Raw genomic sequence first — 17,691 nt, 5'->3', positions numbered from 1 at the left:
TCCCTGGGGAAGAACGCGAGTCTAAGAAGTTGTTATGCCATGTTATTATGACAGCATCTGCCAGGAAAGAGCTTCCTATCCACCCCCTCCTCCTCTTTCCTTGCTTCAATCATGGATGGTTCAGAAACTCCTGCGAATGAGGTGGGGGGGGGGCGTGAGCTAACCAAAGAGAAAGAGGAGGAGTCAATGACCTGATGTGGAGCGTGCCTCCTCCCTAAACTTCACAGGAAGGCTAGAGTTCTGATGTCCTTTATGCTTTATTAAGTTACAACAGTAACCTTAAATATCAGAAGAGATTACATTACTAACTGGTTGATAATGACTATTGAAGTCATAGGAGGTTTCTGAATTTTCACTTTGGGACAGAGGAAGAGCTGTCAACTGCCTCAAATAAATTTAAACAGGAGGGGAAAAGTCAATCTATGCATAGACCTCCTAAATTTTGTCTCCTTATGTTCTACCCAGTTAATGGCAGTGGGAGGTGATCTCTGCTGACAAGGGCAGTGTGGCCAGGGGAATGCTGGGCACTCCTCTGAGCAGGTGACTTAGGAAGGAATGCAGTGTCAGAGTGGCATGAGCCTGGTTACTGCTAGAATTAAGGGACGAAGTGACGGTTTGGATCAGTCATGTGATAACACTGATGGGTGTGGACAACACATGATCAGTCATGTGCTTGGTGGATTATGGAGCAGAAAACCTAGATATTATAATAATCCAGGTACAATGAAGATTGCCCATAAGATAAAAGCAGTAAGACAGAGCAGAAGTAACTAACTGGAGAGTATTTTAGAAGTGTTGTTTCTTTTGTGTGTGCTTGTGAGCATGTGTGAACAAGTGTATGCTCGTGTTTGGTGCATGTGTGTATTGGTGTGAATCGATGTATGTACACAGATTTGTGGAGTTCAGAGGTTCCCATCAGGTGTCTTCTCTAACTCCCCATCCTGTTTTTTGAGCCAGGGTCTCTCACTGATCCTGGAGGTTGATGGTTTGCCTCGACTGGCTAAGCTCCCGTGCCTGTTTCTCCCAGCACTGGGACTGTAGGTGTGTGCTCTTTGACGTGGGTGCCGAGAATCTGAACTGCCCCGACTGGACCATCTCCCCAGCCCTCCTCTTAGCTCTTACAAGGAATGCGTGGCTGAATTAATTTTGAAATCTTTGTCTTAACTAGAGCATTTGTGTAGTGAGCCGGACAGGATCGCCATTACAAGATGGCGCCGACATCCTGTCTTGTTGGAAATAAACAACTCCATATTTGGCTAAGCCTTTGAGAGCCGCGTGTCCCCGCTTCCCGCATGCACAGTGGATAAGGGTCCTTGAGCCTATCCCGATGCAGTCTGGTGTCAGCTGTTGGTGGCAGCCAATCACAGGTCGACCCGTGTGCCATTTCCATATATAAGCAGCTGCCTTAATGCTCTAGGGCCCCCTTTGCTTCATGCTCTCTCTCAACCAAGGGCACTCCAATAAAGCGTGATCTGAGAAGAATCCTCGTGTGGTGGTTGTTCTTTCTCGCTGGTCGAGAAGTCCGCCGCACATTTGTCTCTTTCATTAAGTCATTTCCTGTTTAAATCAATCACTGTTTCTCAGATTCATTCACACTAATGTGTTTCCTCGCTCTTTTTCTTATTAAACCGTGAGCATGGATCTTTATTGAGAGAATTCTTTGAACCCTAAGAATTAGGGTGGGTCCTCTGGAAGTTCTTGTGTCTTGCTTTTGTTCAAATGTTTTAAGGATATATCTGTCCTCACTCATATTCTCTCTGTCTTTGTCTCTCTCTTACACACATGCACACACGCACACACACGCGTGTGCACACACACACACACACACACTCACATGCACTCCATAGAACCCCAGGCATGTCTGGCCTATGCTGCCTCACTGAAGTCATCCCCAGGGCTATGTCTGAACCACTTAAACTGTCTTTTTGCTTCCAGTTTCCCACGCTATCTGTATTGTTAATCCAGACTGCAGATTAAGACAAGAGCTGTTTCATATTCAGGAATTCTCAAAAGAAATGCTTACTACCTCTAGCTCAGAGTTTCAAGTCAGACAATTTCCTGTGCAGTCCACTGGAGATGAAACGATTTATTTCTAGTTCATCTTTCAACTGAAACTTGGTGGATAATTTTATCAGACAAAGTCTGGACAGCCTCTCAATCCCTGGCCTGTTCTAGAGACTGTGGTCTGGTTTTCTGCCCATGGAATACCACGAGGTCACTAAAGGGGAAGCTCACTCAAGATCGCTAGGGTTTGGCAGATTATCCGTGTCAAGGCTCAGTTTGGTATGTTGCGTAATGTCTCCTGACATGACTCAACTTTTAGCCTTTTTTATTGTTGACTTATTATTTCAGAGGATGTATGCTCACATTTTCCAAAGCACTTGCTTTGGGAAAAGGAGTCCAGGGGTCATTGCAGAAACAGAAGTTCCCCCGAAGCTTCCTTTCTGTAGTTTGGATGTCCTGCAGTTGTCTCATTTCATGTGAGTGGCAGGTAACGTCACGAGACATGACAAGGCCGCAGCCGAATAGCGCTGCCTCTGCAGACATTCTGAGCATGCGCGGTGAAGACGGTGGGGAGATCTGCCTCCAGGAGCCTCGCTCTGACAGATTCCAGGTCCTACACCTCCCGTGATTGGAGCGACAGTGATCTACCTCTCACCTGGGGTCACGGTTAGCTGAGGATAGAGGAAGCTGTTGCTCATGATGTCAGCTTTATTGGTTTAGAATGGACTCCTCATTTAGTCTGGTCAGTAGAGGTGACAGGCTACGGGATGGCTGGGATCTGTGTGTCTGTGTGTGTGCATGTGTGTGGGGTGTATTTGTGTGTGTGTACGTGTGCGGGTGTATCTGTGTGTGTGTACGTGTACGGGTGTATCTGTGTGTCTCTGTGTGTGCGTGGGTGCAGATGTAGTTCTAGAGACAGCAGAAGAGGAATTCAGATCCTCTGAGACTGGAGTTACAGGTGGTTGTGAGCTGTACAATGTGGGCACAGGTAAACCCAGCTTAGGTCCTCTGGACAGCAGGAAGCTGTCTTTGTTGCAAAGTCACCTCTCCAGCTGTCAAATGATTTTTAATGTCTCTAATGCTGGATATTACATATTTAGAGCAAATAGAGCATATTTAGAGAATCTAACCAAATTAGTCAGATTTAGTAAGGTATCTAAAGGCAAAGCAATTCAGGACAAAATATTTCTGGGCTATCAACAGTTTTTCTTTATGAAGTTACTGAGCCTTTGCTATGCCTTGAAAAACAAGGTGTTGATGTAACAAGTGACGGTAATAAACCGTATGTTTCTGCCCATTTAGAGGGCCCCCTACAATGTATGTGTAGGTCTCGGTGTTCTACGCTGAGGTAAACTGGAAGTGCCTGTAGCTCTGTTGCACGTCTGCTTCATGCTTAGCTGCTCTCTGAGCTCCATAGACTCTCGGCAGGCAGATGCGGCTAGTGTTCTGTCTCCCAGGGAACTCAGATGCTCAGTGTGCTGCTATGTCTCCTGTGAGACGGTTAGGTGGTGCAGCCATCAGTTCATCCTATCACAGCAGAAATCTTCAGATGCGCAGAGTCCATCCTCTGGGCTCGAGCAGAGACAGTCCAGAAGACAATAAAGGCAGAAGGAATCATTTTGTTTGTCACCGCTCCTCACAGATATCCTGTCATCGGTGACGCATCGTCTAATTTTGCTTTTTCTAGAGCATCAAAATAAACTAACCTTCTCTTTTATCATTCCAGCAGCATCTGTCAGTTATCTCGTTGTTTATGTTTCAGAAAGTAATTATAGCAGCCCTGAAATACATACGTGTGGCTACAACTGCCACACGCTAACACACACACACACACACACACACACACACACACACGAGTTTCTCTATGCAGGCTGTAATTCCCTCTAGCTGCTGAACCCTACATAGACAGGAAGCGCAGCAATAATGGAAGCGTGGCTTTGCTGTGTGCACTTAATCTTTTTTAAAATGTTTCAGAAATAGTTTGTACCCATTGTCAGAATCTTCCTATGAAGGAGCAGGCAAATTATATGCTTTAAAGGCATAACAATATGGAGCTCTGGTCTGTTAATAATAATGAATAGCATTAAGCAGAATCTGTACTGGGTTACCGGTTATAAACCAGGCTCCACAGACCAAACCCACATGGAGTCAGTCACATGTGACTATCTGAATGATGTCAGGAGAAAGTTCAGATCCCGATCCATAAATCAGGCAGGTTTAGCCAGTGTCATAGGGAATTACCTTTTGCTTTAATCTTTATAAGAAAAATAGCTTTGAAATGACTCATCCCTTTCTCTGTTTCTTCTTTCTTTACCCCTTTCTGTCTATAAAGTCAAGTTCCTATGCTTGGCTCATTGACAACATTTTAACCATGAGGTGTGACCTGATTCCAAAACCACAAAAGTCAGTCAAGGTCTTTAAACTAAATTTGTGATAACTCAGTTTTTGGCAATATTGATTAACCATTTTCTACAAGTCACTGGCTTTTTCCCATATTCTGCCCATATTGACCATTTTAACCATTATCCCTTAATCAGAAGGTAATCCACAGAAGAGAGAAGGGGCCTACACAGGATCAGTCAAGTCATCCCTGGAAACCAAGGCTCTATAGCTTCAAAGACTGTGCTCCACCAGGTCACTATCTGAGTGCTTTCCTAGGGCTGTTGTAGCAAACCACAGACCAAGTGACCTTAAATAACAGCATAATACCGACTCCCAGTTCTGGAGGCCAGAATTCTGAAACCAAGGACTTGGTGCCTGTGGATTCTGAAAACTAAGTGTTCTCTCTTCCAGAGAGCTCCCAGTAGCTGCTAGCAACTCTCGGCTCCTGGCAGCACATCTCCAACCTTGCCCTCATCTCTGTGTGACCTTCTTTACTTTTGATTCTTCTTTGTTAATTTCTTCCTCTTCCTCCTCCCACCCCTCCTCCTTCTTCTTCTCCTTCTTATTTTTCAAGACAGGGTTTCTCTGTGTTACAGCCTTGGCTGTCCTGAAACTTACTCTGTAGAGCAGGCTGGCCTCAAACTCAGAGTGACCTGCCTGCTTCTGCCTCCAAAGTGATGGGATTAAAGGTGTGTACCACCATCACTCAGCTCTTTTCTTCTTAGAAGCACTGGAATCATTAGGTTTGGAGACCACCATAAGTCAAGGGTGGTTTCATATAGAGACACTTGAGTTTCATGCACAGACCCTATTATGAAAACCTACTTCACAGGTTGTAAGTAGATATGCATTTTGGGAGCAGACTTTGTTGACTTTACAGTGATCTAGTCTTCAGATAATATGGTATTCTTCACTCTATTGTTGCCAAAATTGTGGCTTCTTCATGGGTTTCCTTCAGGTGACAGAATCAAGTACATAGGCCTCGGGTATTCTAGGAGTTTTGGTCTGGCTTCGGAAAAGATTTTCCTTTAGATTGAATACTTTAATCACACGTTAGGACTAGGCTGGTGATCAGTTGGAGGGAGTAGATATGTGCGGTTGGTTCTCTTGAATTTTCAGAATATGTCATGTGACCAAGTGAGAGAGGAGGAGGAGCCTCTGGTCTTTCAGCCTAGTCTGCTGGTAGGGTATTTGGGACTCACACATGGGAGCTGTCATACTTGTGACAATTGCTCATGTCAGTATCTAGGTTTACAAAGTTAGGAAAGATTCTTTAAGTATTTTTAAACTATTAAATTAAATATGCAATGGACATATATAAACCAACAAGCAATATGGGTAATAGAACCATCCACAAGATGAAGCCAAATAGGAAATGCACATCTGTCTAAGACTGGGTTATATAAAGCTGCCGTTTTATTAGAGGAAGTGGGATATGCTGGTATAAGGAGGGGCTATAATTCTCCAAAATTCTTCTCTGTGACTTGCTAGACATAAAGTCGTGATGGCAGATGGTTCCTTGGTCAGCGCTTTGAGTCAGTTTCTTACATACTCATTTTCACAGGATTTCATGGAATATTGATGTTACTCTGATAGTCCCACCTTAACCTTTCTGAAGAAGAACGCTGAATTGGTCACTCGTCATAAATGATCCTATTTTCTGTGCGACATGGAATGATTTACCTAACCCTGCAGTCCTTAGAATGAAGGAAAGGGAGCTAGTGCTGTACCATGGAGACAGTTAATGTCAGGCCAATGCTAAACCACCTGTTTGCATATGCTCACCTGAGCCTCACAGCGAATCTGCACACTAAATGGTGTTATTCCACAGCTGACAGAAGCAGGATGGGGAGGCAGCTGGATCTGAGGCTGAGACTCGGTCTCCATGGTCTCTTTTATTACTCCATAAACTCGAAGGAATGAGTTTCTTGCCTTGCTTCTATGAATCAGCTCCCCACGAGGAAAATGTCTAAGATGCCAGGTCTATGTGCAGTCTGATTCTGTTCAAATTTAATCAGCATCGTCCACGAGGTGACCTAGTGCCGAGAACATAAAATTAGCATATAGAATCAGAAGCCTAACATTCTTAGCATTTGAAGGCAAGGACAAATAAACACCCAGATTTCAATCAGTTGTCATGGAGTGCAGAATGCAAGAGTGTAGTAATAGGAGTGGCGTCCCCAGCACCCCGGCCACCCACACAGCTAGCTTTACCCGAAATAATTACACGGACACTGTATTCTTTTAAACACTGCTTGGCCCATTTCTATCTAGCCTCTTCTCGGCTAACTCTCTCACCTGGACTAGCCCATTTCTAATCATCTATGTAGCACCGGTCTTACAGGGAAGATTCTAGCCTACGTCCATCCTGGGTCGGAGCGTGCATCTTCCCGGGAGCGGGGAGCATGGTCTCTCTCTGAGGCGTCTGCCCCTGAGAGGAGAGCTGTCGAGTCTGAGCTCACTTCCTCTTCCTCCCAGCATTATCTTCTGTTTATTCCACCTACCTATGTTCTAACCAATAAAATGGGCCAAGGCAGTTCCTTTATTAGCCAATGACCTTCCTCCATCATTTCCCCTTTTTCAGTTTAAACAAAAAAAAAAGGAAGGCTTTAACTTTAACATAGCAAAATTACATGTAACAAAACAGTTATCAAGTAAAAATTACAATAATCTTTATCATAACTAAGGAAAACTATAACTATAACTAACTATTCTTAACTCCATCAAAGACTCCAGAAAGATACAATATTACCTAAGCAAACAAAAAGTAAGCAACTTTTAAAACTCTAGAAATGACAGAGACATCTCACTGCCTGGACAGTCACCCAAAGTTTCTCTGTACCGTTGGGGCATCCATCTTCGGCCTATAGGCCCATAGTTTCCAGCAGACATTTCCACAAAGCAGGAAATTTCAAAGGCAGTCACTATCTGCTTGTCCTGAAGAATGTCTTGCAGACTCTTTCATGAATCAGGAACCCCAAAAGATCATCTCACCTTTAGGCAAGTTCAGTAGTCCTCTCTCTGTGGGTTCTCTGTGTCCAGTTTATGCAATAGTCCAGGCAAGAGCAGTTTCTTGCCCAAATGGCTATCAAACTCCGTAAGGATCCTCTTCAATGCCCATCTTCCTCTTGAAGTAGATTGGTGCTGCTAGGAGCAGAGTGTCTCATTGTCATGAAAAACCCTAAGTTATTAAAACATTAAATGCCATATTCTGCAGTCTTTGAAAGATATGAAGAATGTCTATCTAACTGAAATGTATCTCTATATATCTAGAAAATCTAACTAACATGACTACAAGCTTGACCATTACTAATGATTATCCATTAACCTATTTCTTAATTATATATTTTTTAATGAACTACACAATCACAATATCTTAATCAATAGCAGAAATATGCATATACATATAACAAAATTGACCTTAAATCTCTATCAATAAAGCAAAATCTATACTAATGCAAATTATTCATATCTATATCATATCCCCCTTTAAATGTTAAAGAATATTTATAAACCATATTTGGGAACACGGGCACAGTTTTTTCTCTCCAAACTGCTTCCTGCTGAATGGGGGCATCGTTAATTAGGTCTTTCATGGTATAACCTGTGTGCTAGTTTCATCTCAGTTGGCAGTTGAGCGAAGCAATTTTCTGAAAATGTTCACTGCAACCTTTCAGGAGGGCGTGGTCCATCATACCATATTGGAATAGAAGAAATGAACAGGGTCTCATCCTCTGTGAAAACAAAATAAGAAACTCCTTTCCAAAGCATCATGTCCTTAGATCAAAGTCAAGGCATCAAAATATCTATGTTGGATTAGTTCAGAAGCATTTATAAATAAATATCTTTCAGCAGCTGTTGCTCTTTCCTCAGCATTCAAATAATTCAAAGAGAGCATAATAGCATACAGTATCAAAATTCTCTGTGTATGTTCCATCTTTGTGCACTTTATTTTAACCTCTATTTTGTTTATTTTTACTTTTAACTTTTTGCTTTTTGAGACAGGTTCTCTGTATCTTTGACCTGAAGTAACTCTGTAGACCAGGCTGTCCTTGAACTCTCAGAGATCTGCCTGTCTCTGCCTCCCAGGCATTGGGATTAAAGGTGTACACAATGACACCTTGAACTCACAGAGAACTGTTTGTCTCTGCCTTCTAGGCACTGGGATTAAAGGCGTGTGCTACCACACCTTGAAGTCACAGAGGTCAATCTCCCTCTGCCTCTCAAGTGTTGGGATTAAAGGTGTGTACTACCACACACAACAACTCTCTTCCTTTTTTTGTTTTTTACTTTAAGAACTTCAACTTTTAGTCTGCATATATTTTTAACACACTTTAAACCATTCAGAAATTTTCTCTGTCTTTGAATCTCTCTTTACTGTATATCTCTCTTTTTCTGACCACATGAGTCTTTAATTTACCAAGCAATCTCAGTAGGACTAAAGGCGTGGCTTTGACGGCTAGATGTAGCCCATTCCTTAGCTTTCCAGCCTCATGGCTGAGGTACTGGCTGTAGCCATGTTTACTGCCACAACTCTATGGCATTTCAAGGTTCCTGCCAGCAAGCGAGCTTCAGCAGCCTGTGCTTGCAAACCGCACGAACCGCCTGCATAAAAGAATCAGAGTTTGTCCTGGCAGGACAGCCCAGAAAGCTGGCATTTTTAAACGGCGCAGCTTTTTTCCTGCTATGGCTGAAAACCGAAAAGCATGCGTTCAGCTTTTCGTCAACACTGTTTAAGTGTTTCGTGGCAGGACCTCTTAAAAGAGCTGCAAGCTTTGCAGCTAAAGCTGAGTCAGGAAGCCTCTCTTAGATGAGAGCACTTGCTTGCCTCTAACAAGCAGAGCAGACCCGAGAACACAGCGAGTCTAGTTGCCATCAAACAAATCGTAGCACTTTACTCCAAATGCTCCATTCAAAAGCTCTGTCTCCCGCAGGAGCCAGACAGAGATCACAATGGCAGCACAGCCCCAGGAAGTCGCGCTTTAAAATGACACAGCGTTTTTTCTGCTACTGTTGCCGAATCAGGAAATCTCTCTACAGCACACCACCAACAAACAGCAAAAATCTGTGTTAAACTCTCTCTCCCTTATTTTTAAGCCTTCTTAGGTTTTTAAGTGGATTTAGTCCATCACGTCTGGGTGCCATTCTGTAGTAATAGGAGCGGCGGAGCTGCGTCCTCAGCACCCCGGCCGCCCACACAGCTAGCTTTACCCGAAATAATTACACGGACACTGTATTCTTTTAAACACTGCTTGGCCCATTTCTATCTAGCCTCTTCTCGGCTAACTCTCTCACCTGGACTAGCCCATTTCTAATCATCTATGTAGCACTGGTCTTAGCGGGAAGATTCTAGCCTACGTCCATCCTGGGTCGGAGCTTCATCGCGTGCATCTTCCCGGGAGCGGGGAGCATGGTCTCTCTCTGAGGCGTCTGCCCCTGAGAGGAGAGCTGTCGAGTTTGAGCTCACTTCCTCTTCGTCCCAGCATTATCTTCTGTTTACTTCACCTACCTATGTTCTAACAAATAAAATGGGCCAAGGCAGTTCCTTTATTAGCTAATGACCTTCCTCCATCACAAGAGAGAGATGGCTACTTTAAAACTCAGAGAATGAGCCCATGCTCTTGGCATACTACCGTAGCTAAACTGTCCATGCAGCTCCCATGGACATGTCTTTCATAAGCCATCTTAAGCAAATTCACAAGACTTGGATTCATAAGAGTCTCACGTCAGATAATGTCATTAAGAATCAAGGCATTCTGAGTGTTCAGTTTTGTGACAGAAACTACAATTCCATACGCCTTAAAACGTGAATATATCAATTAGAAGGGAAAAATTTAATGCATATGATTAAGATTTGATATAATCTTAATTATATCATTTCAACACCAGAGTGTCTCCTCTAGGACAGTAGCTAGTCTGTATGGTTTTTTTTTTAAAAAAAAAAAATTTAAATGTGTTTCTATTTTAATGCAGTGTTCTGCCTACATGCCGGAAGAGGGCACCAGATCTTACTACGGATGGTTGTGAGCCACCGTGTGGTTGTTGGGAATTGAACTCAAGTCCTTTGAAAGAGCACACAGTGCTCTTAACCCCTGAGCCATCTCTCTAGGCCATCTGTATGGTCTTAAAAGGAATGCAATTCAATAAGTCCATGACTTTTCAGGGTCCCTGGACTGTCATCTAAATGAAGGGTTACAATGGAATCTGTTTGGAGGCCTCTTGTAGTAAGTTATAAATGAGGAGAATTCTGGTACATTGTCTTTAAAATAATTGTATTTGTGGACTCAAGTATTCCAGTGTTTCCCATTTAAGACTGAGTTTTTGAGGTGAGCTAAGTTGTTACAGGGTAGTTTTCCTCCATGATTCATTGATTTTCAAGTGTAAAAAAGTAAGAACTAAAGGAAACCTTTACAGACTTCAGGGTCTCTGGGACTAACCTCTAAGTGGACTAGGAATCTGGAGCTTTGTGTGATTCCATTCTGCTAGCCGTTGTGTTGATACTATAGTTTAAACATTTTAGACATTGCCCTTATGTTACTGGTTTTATGCTTGTGATCCAAGGGATAAAACTCTTACCCCCAACAGGATGGCATTGGGAGGCAGGGTCTTCATGGTTAATTATATTTAGGTGATGTTTTGATTACTAGAACCCCATGATGAGGTCAGCACCTGTTATGGTTAGTCTTAACTGTCAGGTTGTTAAGAATGAGAACCACTCGGGAGATGACCCTCTGGGGAAACCTATGGAGGATTTTCTTGTTGATGGGTCACTGGTGGTGCCTATGGAGGACTGTCTTGCTGATGAATCTCTGAGGGTGCCTATGGAGGACTGTCTTGTTGATGGGTCTCTGGGGGTGCCTATGGAGGACTGTCTTGTTGATGGGTCACTGGGGGTGCCTATGGAGGACTGTCTTGTTGATGGGTCACTGGGGGTGCCTATGGAGGATTTTCTTGTTGATGGGTACTGGGGGTGCCTATGGAGGACTGTCTTGTTGATGGGTCTCTGGGGGTGCCTATGGAGGACTGTCTTGTTGATGGGTCTCTGAGGGTGCCTATGGAGGACTGTCTTGTTGATGGGTCTCTGGGGGTGCCTATGGAGGACTGTCTTGTTGATGGGTCTCTGGGGGTGCCTATGGAGGACTGTCTTGTTGATGGGTCTCTGGGGGTGCCTATGGAGGACTGTCTTGTTGATGGGTCACTGGGGGTGCCTATGGAGGACTGTCTTGTTGATGGGTCACTGGGGGTGCCTATGGAGGATTTTCTTGTTGATGGGTACTGGGGGTGCCTATGGAGGACTGTCTTGCTGATGAATCTCTGGGGGTGCCTATGGAGGGTTATTTTTTTGAGGTTAATTGAGGTAGAAACACTTGTAAAATTCCACAATTTGGGATTCTGGTCTGTTTGAAAGGATAAAGTGAGCTGGGACAACATCCATTGCTTTTTTTCTTTCTGACTGAACACAATGTGACCAACTTCTTCATGCACCTTCTGTCCTTCCTTCTCTGCCCTGATGGAAAGTACCTTGACTTATGTATTTCATTACACAAGAGAAAATGTCCTTTGAAAAGAAAGATCAAAGCCCAGTTTCTTTGCCCTGTGAGGATGTAATACGAAGATAGCTAGCTACAAACTTGTTAAGAAAGCACTTACCGGATTTTTTTGGGGGGGAGGGCGGGGTCTGTGTTGCCTTGATGGTTAGCTTTCCAGTCTCCAGATCTGTGGAAAGTAAATTTCTATTGTTCAGACCTCCTGAGACATGTTATTTTTGTTGTAGCAGCTCATACTGACTAATGCATCTTCTTGTTTTGGTAACCTTTTAGATAGCCTCTGCTAAAGGAAGATGCATTATTTTGTTCATGGTTTGAGACCTCATCCGTCAGAGTGAGAAAGAATGATAGCAGGATGGCTCGGACTGTGGCAGCCGACATTCTAGGCTCCTGCTCATGTCTCCATGGCACCAATAGCAGAGAAAGGGTGGGAACTGAAAAGGGTTAATAACCTTAAGGGCAGTTCTCATCACGTCCACTTTTCCCAGTTAGGCTTCAACTCCCAAAGGTTCTACAATCTTCCGAACAGTGTCAGACTAGAATAATGAAGCAATTTATATTCTATTATTTTAAAAACTATCTGTGGAATGAGTTTTGAGGGTTTGGGCAGACTAGCAAATAAAGATGAAGACATTCTACACCTTGAACTGGTATAATTTTATGTCTCACTTATACCTCAATAAACCAGGAGGTGAAAGAAACTAGAGGTGTTGTATTATCACATTAACTTTCTGGGAGACTTAGTATCCGGGAATTAAAATTGTTGAAAACCCGGGCATTTGTTTATTTATTTATTCATTCATTTTGAGGCAATATTCCATGTGTCTCAGGCTGGTCTCTAACTCTCTCTGTAGCTCTTAGTTTCTTTTCTGTGGCTGTGCTAAATAAAATACCCTGACCAAAAGCACCATACTTGAGAGAGTATATTTGGCCTACAGTTCAGGTTATAGGTTGCACAGCTGTAGGTCCACTGTTATGGGGAGGGCAGGGCAGGAACTTGAGCCGGTTAGTCACATCACATCCCATAACAGATAGAGAATAAATGCATCTCAGCCAACTTTCTCTACTCTTAAGCATTTCCGGGCCCCCAAATTTAGGAATGATGCTGCCCATTCAGACTGATCTTTCCTGCGTCAGTCAAGACAGTTCCCCAAAGACACACTCACAGCTGAGCCCACCTAGCTAATCCCTCATGGAGGCGCTGTTCCTTGGAGACCCGAGGTTGTGTAAACTTGACAAAACTAATCAATCACAGTGGCCGAGAATAACTCTAAACTTCTTTTAGGATTCTGACACTCAGGCAGATTATGGTCACCCAAGATGCGTTAGCTCCTCATTAGAACACGTGAGATGCTATTCCATCTTCTGGAGTTGGTGATATCATAGACAAAAAAGGGGGGCAGCATAAATTCTTCTGATGAGATGAGATGCTCCCAAAATGTCTAATGCTTAAACTTTAGAAAATGATTGCTTGGAAGAATTTGGACATCCTTTTTACAAGCATGCTCAAGTTCCTTTCTTGTAAGATAGATGTATCAATTGAAATTACCCAGGGAAACAGCCAATGGTATGTGAAGACATTGATTACAAGAAATTGGCTCACGCAGTTAAGGGGGCTGGCAACTTCCACTTGAGGTGTGTTAGCTCTTGTGCTCTGCCCAGGCCTTCACTAATTGGATACGACCCACTTATATTTAGAGAGAAAGATGTTGTATTCTGCCTTAGGTTTTGAATGTTAATCTCATCTTCAAACACTGATTGACACATACTCGGAATCCTATATGATGAAATGGGAAAACCAAAGACCCGGTCAAGTGAACTCATAAAATTAAACATGACACAGTCAACCTTATAGATCAGACACTTGCATTAGCAATCACTGCCTATCGCCTCCCCGCTGATGTTTTCATTCATCTTCCCAGGTGTTATCTACTTAACATCAGCTCTCAGCCATTTGGAAGCGACCACACTTTTTCTGATGGTCCGCGCTCGAGACGGTGGTGGACTCGCGGCTGCCACAAATGCTGACGTCACCATCCACATTCTGCAAACCACGCTGGCTCCTGCGGAGTTCGAGAGGCCTAAGTACACTTTCTCCGTGTATGAAGACGTGCCCGAGGACACTCTTGTTGGGACGGTGAAGGCAAGGGAGTCCTTGAGTAAGTGCTGAATTCTCAATGCTGCCCCCAAGTCCATTACTGTACAATTTCCTGCTTTGTCGGGTCATGCAACCTTAAGTATTTCCTTCAGTCCACACAAAATGAATGGAATGTGCGGCTCTCGGCCTGCTTATTGTCCCATCATTGCTGCCGCCTAGCTCACAATTCTTGATAAAGAAAGAACAGGCGCCAGGCAGTGTGGTGCATGCCTTTAATTCCAGCATTTGGGAGGCAGGGGCAGGCGGATCTCTGTGAGTTCGAGGCCAGCCTGGTCTCAAGAGTTAGTTTCAGGACAGGCTCCAAAGCTACAGAGAAACCCTGTCTTGAAAAACCTTAAAAAAAAAAAAAAAAAAAAAAAAAGAAAGGAAGAAAAAGTAAAAAAGAAAGAACAGGTATTTTCAAAAGAATGCTTAATATAGTACAGAATAATTATGGTGTGCAAAGTGTATGTACTTGAATATTTTTTATAAAACTATATTTATTTCATAACTACAACCCACATACTTACTTTATATAGCTTTCCAGCTAAACTACCTATAACTCCCTTTTACTACACAGTAAGTTACACGGTGTCTTAGCGTAAATGTGTTTTATTTAAGCATTCCCTTTTTGCTCCCAGTTTGACTGATTTAAGATTTTGTGCTAATCCACATAGCAGTTGAGCAAATATTCATGCCTGGCTTTCTTGCCGTGTGTAGTGGTGCCTCTTCAGGACAAAGTCTGGAAAGAGACCCCTCTGTGAGAGCTGGTCCTTCCTGTCCTTTCTTCCCTCTGTCTTTCCACCTCTGTGGAGGATATTTGACATCCACAAGGTGGACATCATAGAAAAATACCAACATAAATTTAGCTTGGCTTCTTGAAAAAGATGTTGACATTATTTTCTTAATGTGGTTCTCTTCTACCTAACACATAAAAGATAAAGACAGCATTGGCGTGTTTATTGTCCACTGGAAGCTCTCTTCCATCTCTAAGAAAGCCTTAAGCATGTGTCTCACCAACCCTTGTGGATGGCAGAGGCTTCACCACGTTCTTCTCCACGGTGGGCAATTGCTTCTTTACTTTTCTCTGTTTTCAGATTCCTCAGAACCAATCTCTTACCGAATTTCCTCTGGCGATCTGGATGGAACCTTCTCCATTCACAGGTGGCTGGGCAGCATCCGCACCCTGAAGCCTCTGGACCACGAAGCCCAGCCCATGGTTGTCCTAACTGTCCAGGCGCAGCTCGGCAGCTCCCCGGTCTGCAGCAGCACGGAAGTGAACATAACTGTCATGGATGTCAACGACAACCGTCCCGAGTTTCCCACGGCCTCGGATGAGATTAGGGTCTCCCCCACCACTCCACCTGGCACAGCCTTGTACCTTGCACGCGCAGAGGACAGAGACAGCGGGCTGAACGGACTGGTCCGGTACAGCATTGCAAACCCTCAACCAAGCATGTTCAGCATGGACCGAGGTCGCGGGGTACTGTACCTCAGGGAGAGTCTGGAGGGCCACGGGGACCTCAGGCTGACCCTGGTGGCTGAGGACCAAGGCACTCCTCCCCAGGCATCCCGGTTGGTGCTCACAGTAGTCATCGAACGCCAAGAACGAAGCCCAGCCGTGGCTTTTGAAAATTTGGTCTATCAAGTGGAAGTTAGCGAGTCTCTCCCGCTGACGACTCAAATCTTGCAGGTACAAGCCTACCCGCTGCAGCCACAGCACCCAGCCGCTAAGACGACATACTCCCTGGATGTCAACGTGGACTCTACAGTGTTTGGAATCCACCCTCACACAGGGTGGATTTCCCTGCAGCGACAGCTAGATTATGAATCTACACAGATACACAGGCTTAAAGTTTTGGCGTGGATCCCGGAGAGCAGATTGCTGCAGAATGCAAGCACTTTGGTCATCGTTCATGTCTTGGATGAAAACGACCATTCCCCAGCCTTCCTGCAGGGCAAGGTGTTTTTGAAAGTTGAGGAGAGCCCTATCCCCTTAGGGGTGATAGGCAAAATGACAGCCAAAGATGCTGACTCTGGGAAGAATGGGCAGCTGTCGTATTTCCTGCTGACGGATGGAAAATTCTTCAAGATGAATCCTAACACAGGTACTATTCCTTCATCCATATCTCTAAAAAATCAGAATAAAAGCAAAAAAATCTCAAATCTTCAGACATGGTTTCAGCACGAAGAAATTTTAAAGTTGGGTTTTGGGAAACACAGTCTTTTAGTATAGTGCTGTGATTTCAAAATGAAGATAACATCGAGAAGAATTTTACCTCCCCCGATTCTGTCTTCTTTTATTTTTACATTACACACTGCCGGTGCCAGCCCAGGCTGAGACTGCTTCAGTCAAAGATAGGTTGCAGTTAAGACAGTGGTCCCACGAAATTACAATGGGCTTGAAAAACTCCCATGCACCCCTGCTCCTACTGTCTCTAGTTAGTTTAGAAGCGCGGCTACCTCTCTGTTACAGCTGCCTTCAGTGTTCGGTGCGGTGACCGGCTGTTCATGTTCACAGCCCAAGCGTGGCAGTGTGTGGCAGGGGTGTGCCACGAAGGCCTCCCACCTAGGTCTGTGCTAGTATACTCCATAATGTTTGCACAGTGATGAAGCTGGTTGCGGATATGTTCTCAGAATGCATCCTAAGCACTAAGCAGGTTTTGATTGTTTGCAATTCTATGCTGCCCTAGAGATGTGGCCAGACCTGTACCGCCCATGTCCTTTGCAAAGGTTTGTTTGGGGTGGCTCTCTCGGGGGGCCTCACCCCTGTCTGGTGCATACTCTCCACAGTCATTCCTGAAACCCACCTGTTTGTGCTCCCTGATCCCTACAATGCCAGTCGCCTCCTGTATGGAGAACCCTGGTGCTCTCTGCTTATGGAGAAGGAAAAATGGTTTGTCATCTACCGTTCCTCTTGAGGCATACCAAAAAGGTCAAGATTATTTTTTGTGAAAAAAATAAATGCCATCAAGGTCAACTAGAGAGTAATTTATTACGATTTCAAAGTCACTAGAAACATTTATGTCCCTATGCTCTCATTTTGGTAAAGAACAAGAGAGAAAGAGGGTTAATCAAATGTGATATGGTTGCTCTCTGATACCTCAAATTAAAAACTGGATATAAGGTGTGATTATATTTGGAAATTCATACTTCAGTCCCCAGAACACAGTGTGTCTTAGTCACATACAGGAAACCTGGAAACACACTGATCAAGTGAGAGATGCCAGAGACGAGGGAAGCCACCTGTTTGGGCAATTTTCATGAAATAAACCCCATTTGCTAATCTAGAGTTGGGGTTTTCAGAGGTACAGATTGGAAGTTTAAAAATTCTGTTGTGTGTATGATTTATTAGAATCCCAGTTCCAATAAACACTATTTAAATATGGTTGATGTAGAAAATGTTTCGGTAAACACTGTGTTTAGGCTCACCGATTAAGTAACTCATGCAGACGTAGACTTTCTTCTTCATCTTAGTTATTTTTTTATACAGTATCATTTTATTTGGATTAGTAGTGAAGAAAAATAAGCAATAAGAATGTTTGGTGGTAGCCGCTTCATGTTTGCTCTCTCACAGATAGATTTATTCAAAATTGGCAAGGAAGCCAGGGCAAGGCTGGA

At 43.8% G+C, this 17,691-nt stretch overlaps 1 protein-coding gene across 1 annotated transcript in view; it reads left to right on the top strand.

The window, feature by feature from the left end:
• The window catches only part of Dchs2 (dachsous cadherin-related 2), a 192,174-nt gene that overhangs the window by 116,672 nt on the left and 57,811 nt on the right, over nucleotides 1–17,691 (top strand). The window contains exons 4-5 of the mRNA XM_041658916.1: nucleotides 13,856–14,092; nucleotides 15,168–16,178. Of these exons, the coding sequence (XP_041514850.1) occupies nucleotides 13,856–14,092; nucleotides 15,168–16,178 (1,248 nt within the window). The remainder of the gene's footprint in view (nucleotides 1–13,855; nucleotides 14,093–15,167; nucleotides 16,179–17,691) is intronic.

The sequence above is a fragment of the Microtus oregoni genome, unplaced genomic scaffold (genome assembly GCF_018167655.1).
Source record: "Microtus oregoni isolate MIOR12 unplaced genomic scaffold, Mior012 000010F_ref0000083, whole genome shotgun sequence".
NCBI classification, from domain to species: domain Eukaryota; kingdom Metazoa; phylum Chordata; class Mammalia; order Rodentia; family Cricetidae; genus Microtus; species Microtus oregoni.
The sequence above is the reverse complement of the archived record's forward strand: the minus strand, read 5'-3'. Positions and strand labels throughout refer to the sequence as shown.